Source organism: Neolamprologus brichardi, chromosome 19, assembly GCF_056152115.1.
Source record: "Neolamprologus brichardi isolate AB-2024 chromosome 19, ASM5615211v1, whole genome shotgun sequence".
NCBI lineage: Eukaryota > Metazoa > Chordata > Actinopteri > Cichliformes > Cichlidae > Neolamprologus > Neolamprologus brichardi.
This window is the reverse complement of record NC_142122.1, coordinates 11711248-11729194: the sequence shown is the minus strand read 5'-3', so window position 1 is coordinate 11729194 and position 17947 is coordinate 11711248. Positions and strand designations below refer to the sequence as shown.

At 40.4% G+C, this 17947-nt stretch overlaps 1 protein-coding gene across 1 annotated transcript in view; it reads right to left on the bottom strand.

Annotated features, from left to right (window-relative positions):
* The window catches only part of slc25a21 (solute carrier family 25 member 21), an 85652-nt gene that overhangs the window by 3940 nt on the left and 63765 nt on the right, over nucleotides 1-17947 (bottom strand). Inside the window, exons 4-8 of the mRNA XM_006798790.3 lie at nucleotides 11868-11951; nucleotides 5238-5304; nucleotides 4361-4420; nucleotides 1439-1546; nucleotides 1163-1327 (exon numbers count right to left, since the gene is read on the bottom strand). Coding sequence (XP_006798853.1) covers nucleotides 1163-1327; nucleotides 1439-1546; nucleotides 4361-4420; nucleotides 5238-5304; nucleotides 11868-11951 — 484 coding nt within the window. The remainder of the gene's footprint in view (nucleotides 1-1162; nucleotides 1328-1438; nucleotides 1547-4360; nucleotides 4421-5237; nucleotides 5305-11867; nucleotides 11952-17947) is intronic.

Here is a 17947-nt window from a genome sequence, read left to right as displayed (position 1 = left end):
GCACAGGGGTATTACTGTACCAAAGAAGCCCAGACTCAGAGAGCTCTGACAGCTAATTGGCCAGGATATTTTTACAAATGACAGCAGCCTCTCTGGTCCAGGCCTTTCTCAAGCGGCTGGACACCCTGAGAGCCGTGGTAAATCAACAGCTAATCCCACTTTTTCTATTTTTTTCAAGTGGGTTGTGGAGAAGGGGGCAACGTAACTGTGGCCTAAGTACACCCATCAACCCACTTCCTAACAGCCTTAAGCAAACATCTCCTCACACATTCACTTGTGAATGATGGCAGTGTGCTATCTGCCTCCTCTGTTAGTCAAAAGGCCACATGAGAGAAACCTGGACTCGACAGTCTGAATTCGACTGCAGACAAGTTTGAGTTGCAAGCTCATTGCTCATGTTGCTGACACAAGGCCTTTGAAGAAACACCACTATCAGCTCAGCCTGTAAATTGCACAACGTCCACAATATTTCTGCTTTTGCTGTCTCGACAATGGCCACTGTTAGCATCTAACAAACAGGATCGCTCCATCAATGTGCATCGAGACGGATAATTCCCAAAAAGCAACTGCCACAATCTAAGAAGGGAGCTATTTGAGTCATCCAGCCACATAATTATCATTCACAGAAGATGACCACTTGGTACATCATGCGTCATTGGAAAAATGTTGAAAATTTAGCAGAGCCTGGCCTCCCACTGTAACCTACTCTTGAAAATAGTACAGTTGTCTGCTTCCAATTAGTTCATTGGAGTTAATCTAATGCTCCAGTTTGCACATGTGGAACTGGCGTATGGTAACGTTTCCATTAAACAAAATTAACTTTTGTTTGGGCCATCAGGAACTGCCGGATGTGTAATCTGAAACTTTGAGGATGTTATGAAGAGCAAACAGAAGAGGTATTAGTGGGGCTGATCTTACAAGTCCTCTCTGATTTTTGCTTCCTTCCCTCCATGCCAGTCAGGCTAACTAATAATACTGTTAAATACATTTGGTATTTCCCTGTGGCAAGGTTGTTTGCACACATGCATATCACATAGCCTATGGATAGCAAAAAAACTAGGTGTAGTCATGGTTACCAATGTCAAAGCAAGGTTAAAGTGGTTTGGAAAAAAACCCCCAAAACAAGTAAGTGTGTGATCATAGATTATGATTGGCATATTACCGGGTTGGTAGGAATAGCGTCCTTGACATTGAAGTAGAAGCCAAAGTAGATCATGTTGAAAACTCCATGGCGCCCCAGTGTTGATGTTAATCCTTTATTAAGGCCCCTCAGTCCAAAGCCGTCTGACTTAATTATCTGTCTTGCTTGGGCAAAAGAGGAGGGTTGCTGTATTGGAAAGATTGAATTCGAAAGAAACACACGTGAGCAGATTTCTATGGAAAGATGTGTAGATTACCAATATTTTACACATTATGACAATATTTTATTTCAGTCAACCTCTTTGAAGGAATCCCTGTTGGCCTGGAGACTGACTTTCACCACCTCGAATGGATTGATCACTAAAGCCTCAGTCAAGCCACAACCAAGCCCTGCTGCAGACAGCGCCTAAAGGGGAGTTGGACGTGATTTAGGACTCAGAATGTGGAGATAATATTTGGGTAGAGACAGAGCAAACTAGATAAACTGATGAAGACAATGAAGAGTGACAACGTGCCCGGGTTACAAGAGCTGCCGTTGTTATTTCATTTCCAGAAACCCGTTCTCTGAGTCTTTTTGTCTTGTCTAAAATATGTATTCGTCACAGCCATCATTGTTACTTCTTGACAAATGCTTTAAGACGCCTGTGTTTATCATCAGACAAAATGCCAGATGACAGATGGGAATGAGAGGAAGGTGAGTAGAAAGTAGGAATGTGAGCAATGTAACAAACTTGCACTGAAGAAGCCAAAAAATTATTTTCTGCTTTAATTCATCTCATCACAATCAACATGCACTAATGTAGCACCAATTGTATACAACTGGCTGTTGCAACACTGCATGTACTTACATTGGTCTGTCTATTTCTGCATCTAAGTGTGTGTGTACATGTGTGTGTGTACATGTGTGCGTGCATGCGTGCTCAGAGCGAGGCGTAATGGGAACATGTCAAGAACGTGTCTATAGCTCATTACTCTTCCTGCCTCTTTATCCTGCTGTCAGAGCCCCGGGACCCATCCTCTCAGACATGCCTCGCGATGTTTACACAGCCAGCCAGCCACGTTTTAATTCCTTATTTGTATTATTACTGTGTGTGTCCTCATTAATCAGAGTGAAGGCATTCAGCTGTGCCATGCTGAATAGGGGGGGAAGAGAGAGCACCATTCACAACCAATCTGTAATTCACTTGCACTAATGATCTGATGTGATTACAGTACTTGATATGCGAGGGCCTCTGGGGGGAATGGGGTTAGAGGTACTTGAGGAAGAGGAAGGGGTGGAAAGAAGATAGTCAGAAGGAGGCATAAGAAGAGTGGGAAGAGGGCATGATGAATGGGACAGGTAAACATTACTCCAGAAATGGCTGTAAAAACAAGCTGAGGATATTCTCCACGCTGGGGCGGCTTTGACACTGAGCTACAGGTAAGCCATCCATCATGGCTGACACTTGGCTGCCACCTGAATAGGTGGTGTGCGGTGACCACACCCCACCAATACAAATCTTTCTAGCTTAAAACTCTGACTCAATATAACAGAAAACCAATTACTCAAGAAGGATGAAACATCTTCTTACCTCATGGCCTGTGGTGTAACCAGTCTCCAGAATTAACAACCGCCAAGCAAGTTGGTCAAGTTGGTTTTAAAGTACTGTGTTAAATATTAGACTATTTTGGCTCTACTTCCAAACATCGGGGTTTGAAAGAAGTGGTGACTATGAAGTTTTGTGGGTTCATCTTGATGTTAAGAGGCAATCTGTGTTTATGTCCAGGCTATAAAGAATCCCACCTGCTTAACTTGGGGATGAAGAGAAAAAGGTGCTACGATATAAACGATATAATCCCAGTGGGTTGTCCCAGTGTAGCCATGCTGCGATAAAATAACGTCATTAAAGTTAACTAAATGGGAACTTGAAATTTTAATACACTGATTTTTAACCGCCTTTTTTCCTGAATTGGGATTAGTTGCTGTTGGGGTCGGGTAGGAATTCAACTTTTAGATTACTAGCATGTCACAAACTTTGCTGGACTCCTTTTGCTGTTTTAAATTGTAAGGTCTGACTTCCCATATGGCTGAGCTTATTTAAAAATGACTGAATGTCACAGCAGACAGGCAGTATTGTTACCGCCATAGCTTTTCTACTTGCTTTACATTCATTGTAGAATTGCAAAGTGATTTTTCGTCTTTGTCAGCAGTGAAGGGGCACACTCATTTTGTTTGAATAAGCATTAATCAAATTGTCAATGGACAAACCAGACTGCAGATTCCAGGATTATACCGAGTGCAAGCACTATGATTGCTGTTGTGACTCCAGGTTACAGATTTGGGTTGTCTTTTATATTAACACAACATACAGCATGGGCAAAACGCAGCACCTACCCAATGTTAAGTCTGCACCGTAGTCTTATGGTAACTGTTGCTGTTATGCAACATTTAGCTCCTTCCTATCTTCAATTTTAAAAAAAAATCTGAATAGATTCTCACACAGTGTGAGTCAATTAAATGAAAACAAAGCAATTATTACTTGTGTAATTTTAAAAAAAAGCCTTCTAATAAGCTGCCAGTTATACTGGATTAACACATACGTAGCAGCACCGAACAAACGCTTGTAGTTTTTGTGGCTGCTCTGTTGCTGGGAATGAAGCTCATAAAAGCAAAGGTTCAGCCAGAGACATGGAGTCATTAGTGCCACACTGATCACAGCTGATGACAAGCTGATGTCCCAAACTGAGTGCCAACTACATATAAATGCTGCTTCATACATTTAAATGCTAAACTGAGGTGAAAGTGGAACATTCAGGGTTTGTTTCAGAAGTTCTGAAAATGACATTGACAGCTACATAAATGACTAAATGTGTGCTGAATTGCTCGCACTGTGCCAACAGTATTAATTTAAGCTCTGGAAATCATTTCATGTTTATCTTGTCCAATGTGTGACCAAGATAAAAAACACAAAATGAGTAAGAATTTCCCTTCTAAACCTATTCCTGCATTACTAAAAGTTTTACATGAAACAGCACTGAAAACGAAATGTTAACAAGGACATTTACATTTTTATTAATTCATTTGCCTGGCAAAATTATTCTTGGCATTTGTTTTTGTTTTAAAAGCCTTTGGCAGGTGAGCTGTTTTTATACTCTAAAACATTATTCCAAATCCGGTGTGCGTGCGTATTTATTTTTTCAAGTGAGAGTGTATTCAGGTGTCCCTGGATGGAAGACTCACCACACCGGGAGACAAAGGGGTCAAATTCAGCAACTTCTTGTACTGCTCAAAGGTGAAAAACTGCAGTGGGAAAGATCAGGATAAAAGCGCTGTCAGAAAGTGACATCTGTGCACACATACACACCCACATATGGTGTACATAAAGAAAGCTACCTTAAAAACACACAAAAGGAAAGGCGAAACTACATGAAGATTGCATGTATTTAGTAAATGAACATGAAATGACGGTACGCTTTGAATTTCAGACCTTGATCTTTGTGGAAAGACAAAAGTCTCAAAAGGAGACAGATCCACGGATCTGTTTATTTGACCAAGGGCAAAATGCCAGCAAGACCGTTTTAATCACAGCTTTAATTTGTTTTCTGGCTCCAGACATTTCTCACCACCTAGCTTTGTTCTCAATGTGAGTGATTACCCCATCTTCTCAGTGTGAGTGCTTACTTTTAAAGTTCACACATCCTTGTTTCCAGCATCTCATTACAGAGGTGTTCTATGCCAAGCATCAGGGCCCTCTGCGCCGCCACCCCCCCCCCCCCCCCCCCCCCCCCCCGCTCACCCCAATCCCTGTCACCCCATTACACGTTAGCTCCAAATGCTAAACCTCATTACAAATATCCAAAGATGGCTCTCAAGAGATGGCTTTCTTTCAAATGCCTGTAAGTCAATATTTGGAAGACCAACAGAACGAACAGGACTGGCTGAGGAGGCAGACATGGCAGAGGGCGTCATGTGTTTAATCAACACGTGTGTACCATGTTAGAACGATTGTGGTTTGAGTGTTTTCATATGGGAGTGAAGCAGTTTGCAAAGACACCAGATCCTGAGCGTTGCATCACTGCGGCCGTCAGTGAACAAACGGCCATGTCCTTTGTCTCACCTTGACTGCTCTCTTTGGTGTCTCTGCCAGAATAGGAGGTAGGATTCCCTTGTAGAATCCAAATACTCTGTAGAAAGAGGAAATAAAATGTTTCTTTGGCACTGAATTCGACTTAAGTTTTTGTAAAATGTTAGTTTACTTTTACATTGTACGTGTAGTGTATCAACACTACACGTACATCGGATCAACCAAACTGCTGCTGAACTATCTTCTAATACACTGATAACTTTACATCAACTTATTATTCATCGTTGTAATGCAATACAGCTCAACACCACAGCAACTCTAACTTAGGATACAAAGTACAGATTGCATAGGATTTAGGAAGTTTTAGTTATGCGTTTTGCCATGTTCCAAGGCAAGTTTCAAATGGCTGCTCACTGATTTTCATATTGTATGGAAATGAATGGAAGCCAATGAACGTCAAAAGGCAGCGTGGTGCAGTGGACAGCACTGTCGCCTTGCATCAAGAAGCTTTAACCCACTATTCAGGGCTATGCATGCTTGATAAAGACTTGGCTTTGCGTGATGTCGCAGTGACTTGCTAGTCAAATTTGAGTTAAGGAATTCATACAATGTGCAGAATTCCTGATTAAGGTTTATATAAAGGTTTAAAAATCACAAAGGGATTGGCGTGGCATTTTCTCTTCCTCCTTATTCAGCATGGCACATTTTCAGATATACTTTCAAACCACAAACCATGGTAAACATGTTCTACATGAATATGCTGAGGAAATGATTTAAGGGTGTTTTTTCAGTATTTGATATGCTGGATATTTCAGAAGCAGTAGCTGTATAATTTTAGTCAATTTGGTAGTTTGCCTGTGCTCAATCATACGTCCAGCCATGATTTAAGGCACAGTCAAAGCCAGGAAAAATAATAAAATGATACAGTGAGTTATTCATATTGAGATGTGTGCCTACATGGAACACAGGCTATATTTTGGAAAAGCGAATTTTATGTAATGCCTTCACAAACTAAATGAACAGATTGTTAAATTAGTCATTAACACACTTATTGGGTGCTTTTTTTGAATTATGTACAAATCTCTTCTTAACCTTTCCATGCTGTGTTCAGATTCACTCAGATTCTTGGATATAAGTTGAGTTGCCCTCTCATAGGTAAATGCCCCTTTGTAACCAGATGAGGTATTTTAACGGCTGATGGAAAAGTAAATAAAGAGCATATATATAGATTCACACGAGTGTCTGACTGGTTTTTGATGTACACATGCAAGAGGACAGTAGTAGGCTTTGTTTTGCACACTGCATGTTTCGTATACATTCAGAAGTGCACACACATGCATCTCCCACAGCCTTCAGTTTAGTCAAAACAGTTTAGAACATTTGGGACATTTGTTTGAACTGGTCTAGTTTACACTAATGGGGCCAGACTGACATATTTTAACTTTTTCTTACTAGTTGTAATATGTTGTTTTTGTCAAACTTTAACACGTGTGCCACAGGCTCCAGGTCTAAAACGCAGCACATCTGAAGCATCGGATACTTTGAGTCATTAGCTTTTGTGTTGATAGCAAACTGTTCCTGGCAACAGCTACCTCTCCTCCACTATTATCATTCCTAAATGTTGTTTTAAGGGGACTGTCTTGAATTAAAACAGGTAAAACAGGTTTAAATCTTCAAAGAAGGGAAGCAGCAGAGGCCACTACTCTTATACTATCAGTATAAAGGACAGGACAGGTCAGGACATTTTTATCCATAATAATTCAATCAATCTGAAGATGGGGTTATGTATGTGTAATTGCAATAAATATTTAAATAAATGTTTTGTTTAATTGCCGTGCAAAGCTCAGGGCAACGACGTGTAAACACATAACAAACGTGTTGCTATGGAAAAACTACATTCTTTTGTGGTCACCACCCATCACAAGCTTTTTAGATTTCCCACTTCCTTGTTTATTTACCATTGAGATATTTTCCATGATACAAATTCCATTCATGGAAAATGCAAAATATGCTCTTCGATCACAACGTTTCAAAGCTTCCTCTGTTCAATTTTTTTGTTGCTACCTTACTTCTTGAAAGAACACTTTCAAATGACATCAGTGGTTATTGTAAAACTGCAAGATGGCCTTAATAAAAAAAAGTTTCATTCAGCTGTTTTCTTTTCTTTAAAAAAACAAAACAAAAAAAACCCCAAAATAAATATTCCGTGGCTAGTTATCTGTGCCAGCTCTAACCTCGAATAGTGAAAACACACATCAGTGAATCAGAGATGCACATTATGACATGCCCTTCATTACAATGTGGAATGCAAGTCATTTTGAAGGAATAGTTGCCAGAAACCTGATGGCGTTCTGAAGATTTACTTCTAAACTCAAGGCTGATATTACAAAGTCTTTGCTATGCTACAAAATAAGAATTTCTCTTTCTCGACCTGCAGATAGAGACTTAAGTAGAGGCTCCAAATGTGGGTTGATGCAAAGCTAAAAAAAAAGGTTCAGAGAAAAGACACCATTTACTCGGTATTTTGATTTAATAATAAACACTTCTCAGTTGTTTCAGGAAATCATCTAGCCTTTTCCCCCCCCATTTGTCATCTAAACAAACACGCCACCCTGACAGCAATTAATGGGACTAAGGAGTCAAAAACTAATCTTTTAGGCCTTTCCAAGGAGTTTACTGACAAATAAAAAAATGAAGACCATGAGTAGCCTTATTACCAAAAATAATTTCTTTATCTAAAAATAAAAAATAATAGATAATAATATTCTGTAAATGTACAGATGGTCATTAAATATTTGTTGTGGCGAAGGGAAAGCGAAACTATCAGAGAGAGCAAACTGATATTGAATACAAGTCAAAGAGGACAACCTGGTGTGGCCGACTGTATCCTGTGAACAGCAGCACCAGCTCTGTTGTGGCAACATTCTCTAAAAGTCAACAGAGATGATCTTGGTTGATTGGGTACAAGTGTAAATATTTTTGCTGCTGGAACACATTTCCACTGACTATAACCTGAGACCGACAGGCGATTACGCTTGCACAGAATCCACAGCGGCGATGGCGCCTAGCAAAAACAGCAGAAAACCACAACTAATTATCAAAAGACTTTTCATCAGGTGATCCAGCCTGTTTGATCAACACCTGAAGCTACACAAGCAGCGCTGGCTCTGGGTAATTGAGGCCGCATTATCATGCCAGAGCAAGGGATTGTCGCTGAGCAAATTGCTGCCTGGAAGCCAAAAATGAATCTCTTATATGGTTTGTGTAAACAAGTTATTTCAGTCAGACGGAAGGCCTTTCCCTCTCCTCTCTTTGTCCATGCAAATGGTGGCCACAGATTTCCCGGGTGTGGTCAAGCTGGGGAGCCACCAGGTGATGAAGGAGGAGTGAAATTTGTTACAGAACAAATATGGCCTCTAGTGAGTGGCCATCATTTGAATCCTTATTTGATTGCCAATGTAAAGTACACACTAAGTCCCTTTTTGTCTTTCCTAAACAAATGGCCTCCTGACACAGAGCGAGGGATGAGGGACATGTGTATCCCAGCATTAGGTGGGTGTACTTGTATGCTTGTGTGTGTAATTTGGCTTTCATTTTCATAAACCTTTCCTTTTTTAACAGCCTTCATCCATCTGGAGAGAAGCGTGTCAGTGACACAACTACACAAAAAAGACCAACTAAATAAATCCACTAACAGCGATACCAGTGACAGAAATAAAAACAGACAAAAATAGCGTAACAGTGAAAATGTGCAAACCTGGAAAGTTGCTGCTATTTACATTTTGGAACACACATTTTATTTTCAGTCTTTGAGGAAACTGACAGAAAAATGTTCCACAGTGAATATTTTAGCATTTCCTAGTGCCTGTTAAAACTTGACATTGCTCCCAACAGGAACTAAATAACAGAATTCCCAGTGGCCAGGATTAAATCCACCAAAACTGCTTCCGTTTATGCAACTTAGATGCCACCTAAGTCACGAATAGCTATAACTAGAATAAACCCCCCCCCCCCTGTGTTACTGACGTAAGAGATTGTACGATAAACACTTTTACCTGCTGTAACAAAATGACGCTATAGCACATGTTGTGGTTGTCAGGGGTTTGAGATTTGGATTAATCTAGCACAGTCTGTAAGATAAGTAAGTTTAACAGTAGTTTAACAGTATACTGTTCTTTTTTGCTTTGACTCTGAATCATTAGTTTTTATTCATCTCTGGCTCTCTTCCACGTTGTGTCTTTTTTTTCCTGACTCCCTCCACTCACCCCTTACCGGTCGCGGCAGACGGCTGTCCCACCCTAAGCCTGGTTCATGTTTCTTCCACTTAAAAGGGAGTTTTTCCTTCCCACTGTTGCCAAATGTTTCCTCATAGTTGATCGTATGATTTTGGGGGTTTTCTCTCTAGTATTATTGGGTCTTTACCTTTCATTATAAAGCACCTTGAGGCAGCTCTTGTTGGGATTTGGCACTATATAAATAGAATTGAGGATTAGATATATGTGTATTTTCCTTTATAAATGCAATGCAAGTAGGTCAGTTTAGGATCAAAACTAAAAACAGAAGAAAGCAGCTGGCCTTGACAATATCTCTTTACCTCCTTACTATATCTCCATCAAAAGCTCACTAATAATCTTGGACTATTTTTCCTTTATAAGCTACAAAACTTAAATTTCCCTTCAGAGATCCCAGTTATGCATGTTTCCAAAAATGCCAAATATTCCTTTAATCTATTCCTTTCACCGTCGCATTTCATACATGATCTGGATCATCATAATTGTATCTGCTCTTCTTCACACTACCATGAATGTATACATATGTTTTGCATGGGTGGGCCCAGCTGGATTCAACCCCACATCCCTCAACCCTACAGTGTTAGTTCCAGGCATTAGTCACTCATCTTCAGTATTTCCACCGTTCTCATGTAATGCATGGACCCTTTTAATATAACCATGGCCGCGCTTTGGGTCCCGACCCAGTCTCTGGATACCACACTAGCAAAGAATGCTAGAGAATAGAGTCTTTTTGTTTGCCTCCAGACGGAAACACTTAACACATGCTCACGCTGCTGCACCCACATGCAAAAAAAGAAAGAAGTGCAGACTGTAAGGCAATACACAACCAAGTGTTAGTCAGTGTAGTTCACACGGTCACACACTTATGAGCACAGCTACAGGATTTCATGCTATATTTCAGAGATGGCAAATGTAAAATTTTAACAGATATAACTCTTAATTCGTGTTAAGTATTCACGTGCATCTCCTTGTATATGAAATTAAATACTATAGGTGCAGCTATTGTGTCCAGGCTTGTGTCTTTCTTCAGCTTAGTCACTGAGCTCAACTTTAGAGCTCAGGTTTCCTCCCTCACCGCCTCAAAGAGGGAGAGAGAGAGTGAGCGAGAGAGAGGTCTGGTGTTGGCCCTGTTCTGCCACGAGCTGACGGGAGAAGTTTATTTTTAATAATAATTCTACAACAGTGGGGCCTAACACTATTTATATAAATTATAACTAAGTGGTTTGGCCTGTAGGTAATCCTCAATGTGCTACTGGGGAGTGATTACATACTCAGCAAAAATATACTGTTAATGATAATTGGTCGACAAGGAAGTGGATCTTCCGTATTCAGTGATTCTGCGGCACATTTCGACTTTGTTAGATGAGATCATACTCAAACAGCACTCAAAAGCTTATGTTGATATTGTGAACGCCACGCTTTATGTCAACCATTTTATGTGCCAAAAGAGTTCTCTGGAAATTCGTACAAGGTTAGTCCCGCAGGACACACCCAAAAAGTAGGCAAAGAAGCGTTAAATGTCACACTGTCAGCATGCGTATGGGGTGACGAGGGCACGGCTACTGTAACAGGATAAGTGTGTGTGTTGAACTCCAGCCAACTGAGGATTTCTAACTGTCACAAGCCAGCCTCTTGCCTTGCGCTCACTCACACCTTGCAGCAGATCAACTTTATATCCGCAGTAAAGCTGTCGGCTCATCGTAAACAGAGCGAGTGGCAAACACTTTCTCCTACGCCTGCTCTATCTCACAGACCTGTGACAGGGCAGGCAGACGAGGAGGGAGCATGGCAGGATGGCTGTCTTTAGTTAGTCTACTCGTATCCTGTACGAGATACAGCGTATAATAAGGTATGTTCAGTGGTTTGCTGCACGATATTTTTGGAGGCTGACAGACACATCAGCCATTTTTAAGGAAACCAAACTGTAATGCTCACATCCTTATAGCCACCAAACCACAGAACTTTTGGTTACATTTAAATAAAGCAGCATGTTTGGAAGAAATGTCACTCACAGCATAGCTGACTACATACTTTTCTCCCTGATATGCTTTAAGTGTGACAGCAACAGTAGCTTTTCCTAAGAATTAAAGACATAAAAACACAACAGCATAAGCAAACACCAAGTTTTTGGTGGCCAACTTAAAGTTTTGCCTTGATGTTACAATACATTTTATTGTTCTAGGTTGTTGTAATAAAGATGCATTCATTGAGTTTGTGCTTGACTTTTGCCCCTCAAGGAACTATTATAAAGAAACTAATTTATAGGCAAATAATGGCACTATCAACCTTTGTGTTTTTCATGTGCAGGAAAACAGAAAGACTCATGAGTGGCTTCCCGTGTTATTTTGAATCACTACTGAGGATAACCTACCCTTCACTCTGGAAAATTGTCCTGAAGCAGTGACCCAGGCTCTTGTAGCTGGTGGGGTCAGTGGTTCCTCTTTGGATCTGAAACCTGCAACAAGAAATTTCTGATTAAAAATTCAGTTACTTTAAATATTATGATCATCAGCTCCATCAACTTATGTTAACTCTGCATAGGGACTGTTATCATAGCTAGATGTTGGTTTCCTTTAATTTCTATCCTCATTTCCTGTGTAGGCTATACTCCGACATGGCTTCAAAAGCACAAATTTGAGCTTGTTTTCCCTCTATTTTCTTCCCTCTCTTTTTTCCCTCCTCCACTATGATGAGAGGCTCCTTCCACCAGGTCCCCTCAGTGCAGGAGAGAACTCAAACATTTATTTAACCCAACTGATCCAATTAACCATGCAACACACCAGGACCAGGCCTTTTGCACAAAGCATTTCAGGTACTAGCATGCCAGCAAGCCTATAGTAACAGCTCTTGAGTTACGTGTAAATTTTTAATATGATGGAGCCAGTCGAGTGACTTTTTGTTGTACAGCAAACATGCAGGTACCTCTCTAATAAAGTCTGGTGAGCTGTGTGTAAATCTTGAAAGAATGAATAGAAATCATGCTTGTTAGGGGTAAAGAGCTTCAGGTACTCATTTAAGACTCCTCATTTAACACCACTGTATGCCTTGGAATTAGACAAAACATGATGAAATAACAAAAGTGTTACATGTGAAATGAGATGATGACAACTGTGTTTAACAAGATGACAAAATCTAACTTGAAGATCTTAAATAACATTATCAATTCTGAGACACAAGTAAAAAAAGCAGGCAGTAATGGGACAAGAGAAAGATTCCCTCCTCATATGGCTTCAACTTCTAGGTCACAAGGTCAGCAGTAAGTCGTCCACGCGGGTGCCTGATAGGGCCATAAAGAGCCCCCAGGTTCCAGTGGAGGGGAAGTTTAGTGGGGTGAGCGGCCTTTCATATCACTAACAGATTAACATCTTAGAGGGGTGTCCCTCAAATCCTATTTGGTGGATTCCCAAATAGCTTGTAACTGGTTCCTGAAAACTAGTAAAAACAGGATAATAAATAGATGTCTGACACCATATTAAAGACAAGAAGAAAAGAAGGACTCAAGGTATGAGATGATGGTGAAACAGGGGGTACTGGGAGGAGGCAAAGACCAAGAAGATTTAAGACCACAGGGGCTTGTAAACAAATTCAAATCTGGCTTAATTAGAGTCATATGATGAAGGGGTCAAGGATGGAAGGCACTCTGTCCTCAGTCTCCCCCTGTCTCCTTTGCTTGCCCTACTTCGACCCGAACTGGCCCTAAGAGAGTGAGGTTGGCAATGCCGTGGTCCAGTTCCAGCCCCCTGACTCCACTCGTAACCCCGGGGTCACCTCATTTCCTCATGGCCCTCTTCTACCCTGTCATAAAAGCCAGGGACCAAGCAGAAAGGCCCAGGGAGTAGAAGATAATAGGGATGAATATAAGAACTTATGGCAGCAGGGGAACTGTCAGGCCCCTGGCTAGGAAACTGCTTATGTTGCTTTTCACAGCAACCAGTTGTAGAAAACAAGACCCAAAGCTTTAGTTGGTTGTGAGTGAAGGCCCTGTTTTGGGGGATTTGTGCAGACAAAAAGCTCTAGTTTCTGTTAACACGGCCTCAGTGAATACAAAGATATACTGGTTGGCTGAAGAAGAGCAAAAGATATCCTTTATATTGCTCTGGCAGATTTGCTTGGCCTTGGAGTCAGCCCTGCAAGTCATAAACTCTACAGACGGAAGACCCAAGGAAAACCCTGGGGCTTCTTTAAAACACACTGCTTGGAGCATCTTCTTCAATCATCAGTGAAAGCTAATGGAGATACAGTATACCAAGAGGTGATGAAATCTGCAAGTTCATCAAGGCTCCCCCATTTGCTCTTCACCCACATCCTACTCTCTCTGTACTTGTGCTTTATAGGCCCAGAGCTACCCGGGAGAGGGTGAAGGCAAGGGCAGGTTGGTGATTCTGCAAACGAGACAAGCACTCTTGTTTAAATAATACGAAAGACCTTGTCCACCTGACCTCCAATACCTATAAAAGCACAAATGTCAGGCATCCACAAAGATGTCAAAAAGGTAAAGGAATGTGCAGTAGAAGGCTAGAGCCCCATTCTTTGTATTTTTATGGATAGCAGAGGAGTGTTTCAGGGCTTAGCAAGGCTATGCCCGCTCCCAGACCCTTGTGGTAATGGGCTTGAATGGGCCACCGACAAAATGGGCTGTCATCTCATAGATGGTGAGATGTGGAGGCGAACCTACAGACTGTGTTAAAAAAAAAGCCTATAGGAAGGGGGTTGCTAGGTTGAATAAAACGCATAGGTTTGACTGGGCAGATTTAAAAGCCTTTTTTAAGAGATATGGATATTCCCTTAAAAGAAATTAATAGCTGGATGAGTTTGATGACTTGCTATTTATTTAAAAACTCTTATTTATAGCTGTTCAGACAGACTGACATTTAATTAAAACACTAAGTAGAGAAGTAATAACCTAATCTACAACAGGCAGTTACCTATACCTATCTATTATACTGTAGTATTTCATATAGTGCAATTTTCCCCAAGTATGAATGTTTTATGATTTATGTGTTTTGCTGCGTATTTGGACTGGTTGCTACAGTGAGAGCCTTGATCTGCCCATGCCTTCCCTCTTGGAATGCCAAGTGCTTTGACAAAAAAGGAGAGAAACAAAAAATATGATTGAAGAAAAAGAAGAAGTGAATCACAAGGGGGGAGGAATGAAAGTTGAGCAATTTCTCATGTTAGATCTGAAGTACATAAGACAATCCAGAAGGAAACATAAAGGGGAAGTCTATTTTTTACAACCAGACAGTTAATTTTAATGAGCAGGATCATAAAGATGGTAAAAGTCCATTGCATTGGTACATGAGGTTACGACCACATTTCCGACATAAATGGTCCAACATGGCAAATTCCTTCAATTGTGACTTTAGCCATACAGTCTTGCATCAGGGTAAAGAGCCAAACTAAAAGGCTCCCGTCTTATTGTTTTGACAACGGAGATGACTTAGTCCCACAGAGTAAATAGTGTGTTCGATTTAAAAAGCACCATCAATTAAGGTGTATCACACTCAAGTTTGATTTCAACTCATCTATGCCCTGTCCATAAAGAAATGAGCAAAGAAAAAATTGATAGACTACATCTATAATAAAACTGTTACAGGAAAAACTGAGAATAGGGGCAGAAGGGATATAAAGACAAACCTTTGGAGAACAGAATAGGAAAAAATATTAAAGGGGAAGAAGATGTGAGATGGGAGCTCAAGGGAAGTGATAAACTTTTGGTGCTTGCAACACGGCAGGCTGCCAGAGTTTGATCTGGACCAGGCCAGGTTAGGTTTCACCAGCACCCACAGGATCTGGGAAAGCCCAAATTATACATGCAGTCTGGATATCAGAAAAAAAGTTAGTCTGGTTGTTAAAGGGGCTACAAAATCCTTCTGTCATTCTGGATTCTCTCTCACACTGATAAAACTGATTCCTCTGAATCCCAGTGGTGATGTTGGGACTGTTTCGCTAGTCCAGATGTCTGCTCATATGCTGTGACCCTTGTGACCTGAGATCAGGCAGTGTTACTGGAGAAGAGCAAGAAAAAAAGCTGCATAAAACACCATGAGGCAGGGCCAGTCTAAGACTGGGACCTCAAATGCATTACAAACTTCTGCTTGACTAAGAGATAACTCTGTGTTAGAGTGGACTGTAGCAAATTTAGAATGTGACTACTGCAGAAGTGGATCAGATAGGTGGAAAAAATGAGCAGTCTTACCACCATTTCCAGAAAGCGATTGCATAACAGGAAGAATTTCTTGGGTGTTTAATCTAGAGTCTTTTAACCTCTGCCAACTGCTGTTAGCTGAAATTATGGCGCTATGGTGCAGTTTTAATTATGGCATCATATAAAAGTAAAAGTAAAACAGTAAAACCTCTTTTGCAGGTTCTTCAAGTACAAATTAAGAACAAAAAAAAAAAAACACACCTCAGCTTACTATAACTCAATATTATTATTTTTTTATCATGGCTAAAACTAGACCAACTCTCTTTTTCAATAATTAAGGTACTACTCTTTCGAATGATTATCTCATCAGTCATAGAGTAGTCCAGGAGAGGACAGTAGAAGCCACGGTTGGGAACTTCTGCAATATTGTTTAGACTCCCATGAGCTACCAACATAGACTCCCCTGACAGCAGTAAACATGCTTGGCCCTATCTGCCTAAACACTGCATGAACAAATGGGAACAAACTTATACCTATGCTTTAGGCACCAGTACGAAATATCAATTTAATTGGATTTAAAAGATTTAATGACTGAAAGCAAAGAGGCAATCTAGAGAGTAAAGAAACTGCCAAACAACTACGAGTTGTTCCAAAGCAATAACAATTTCTGCTGAGCTTGAAATGTTGTGTAAGAGCGACTCCAATGTGGAAATAGCTTCTCGCGGGAGGCTGGAACTTTAGTAATAAATAAAGGATGCACAGACATGTATGTCTGAGTTTTGAAATGGTGCGGCAGGGGGGCAGCCGTGTGGTTGCAGCACAGTGAGGGTGTAGTGAAATCAAAGCCCTCTATGTTTTTACTCTGTAATTAGTGCACTGGAATGTGAACCTCTTCACTGATAATGAATACAGGTGCTCAACTACAAACACTGACAGGCCATATGCTCTTTACATGCACCTCTATAACACAAACTTCTATAATAATCCATATGACTGTTAGCTATAGCTCAAACAGCTGTGTGTAACTCTAGTAACATCTGTCACAACTGTAAAACTATGGGTGTGGTTTTTAAGGGCTTTTTTATGGTTGAAAGTCAGGTTAAAATAAGTGGGTAGTTACATCTTTCAGACATGCATGCCTTTCTGTTAATCCAAGCAAAATGTAACATGTCAGCGGTTTGTCGAAATTTCCATTTAATCCACAATAGCTGTCAACCTAAATGGATTGTTTCTGTAACACTTCCAAAAAAAACCCGTCTGAATGAATACAGTTATATTGATGTAGGATGATTTTACATACGGGGCGAATACAAATAAGGACACCAAAGAACTTGATGATCTAACTCTAGACTTCATTCAGAAGAGTATGGTTTGAAACCAAGAAGAAATGTAGCTTTCTGGACAACAACACAAACAAAAGTTCTTGGGTTGCAAACTGGTGCAACGCCAAGAGCGCAACTGTTGTGCCTTCAGCTGAATATGAGAAAACCAGGCAACCAAACAGGACGACAAACAGACTGTAAGGATCATACAATATAAGCTATTTTTCTGTGATGTTTTGGCATGTTTGAATAAACCCGTGAAAAACACTGATGTAAAAGTCACCAATGTCACGATGACACAAATCTGGCTTGACTAAGCAGTGACTTGAATGAACGTTTTTCATTAAAACTGCTCGACAGAAGGAAGGGTATATTCAGGGATATGTCACTGTTTTTCACTGAACTATTTTTGGACTTATTGATGGGGTCATCTTGGGAGAGCTGCCCACATATAACGCAAGAGCTGACAAACTTCTTTGAAGGTGAAGTTGCACTTAAAGGAAGGTTAGAGGAAGGATCATGAGCCTTGTATTGTATTGCTTAAACTCCTTTTGATTTTTGAATGAATTTTATTTTTCACTGTGCATTACAATAAAGTCACAATGGAGCAACAGTTACAAAAAATCAAAAATAACACAAAACCACCATCAAAAAGTCAAACACCCATCATATAAAAGACAGAAGGATTTCATAATGTTTCAAAAGCAATTAAAAAAAAAGGTTTTTACTCTATTTTTGCAGCATCTGCAGAAAGTTTAGTATAGTACTGCACAGGTTTTGGAAAAACTGTGGTTATGATGAATAAAGGTATAAGTTAGGCACATTAAAACACTTGGTAGGAGAAAGATTATGGTTACGGTTAACAAAACCACAAATGTTAATTGCAGGTCTGTGACAAAATGAACTGTCAGCATAAACGTGGGATGTATTGACCGATGCACCTCCTCAACCCACCGCACCCCTACTTTCTGCCTTTCTACA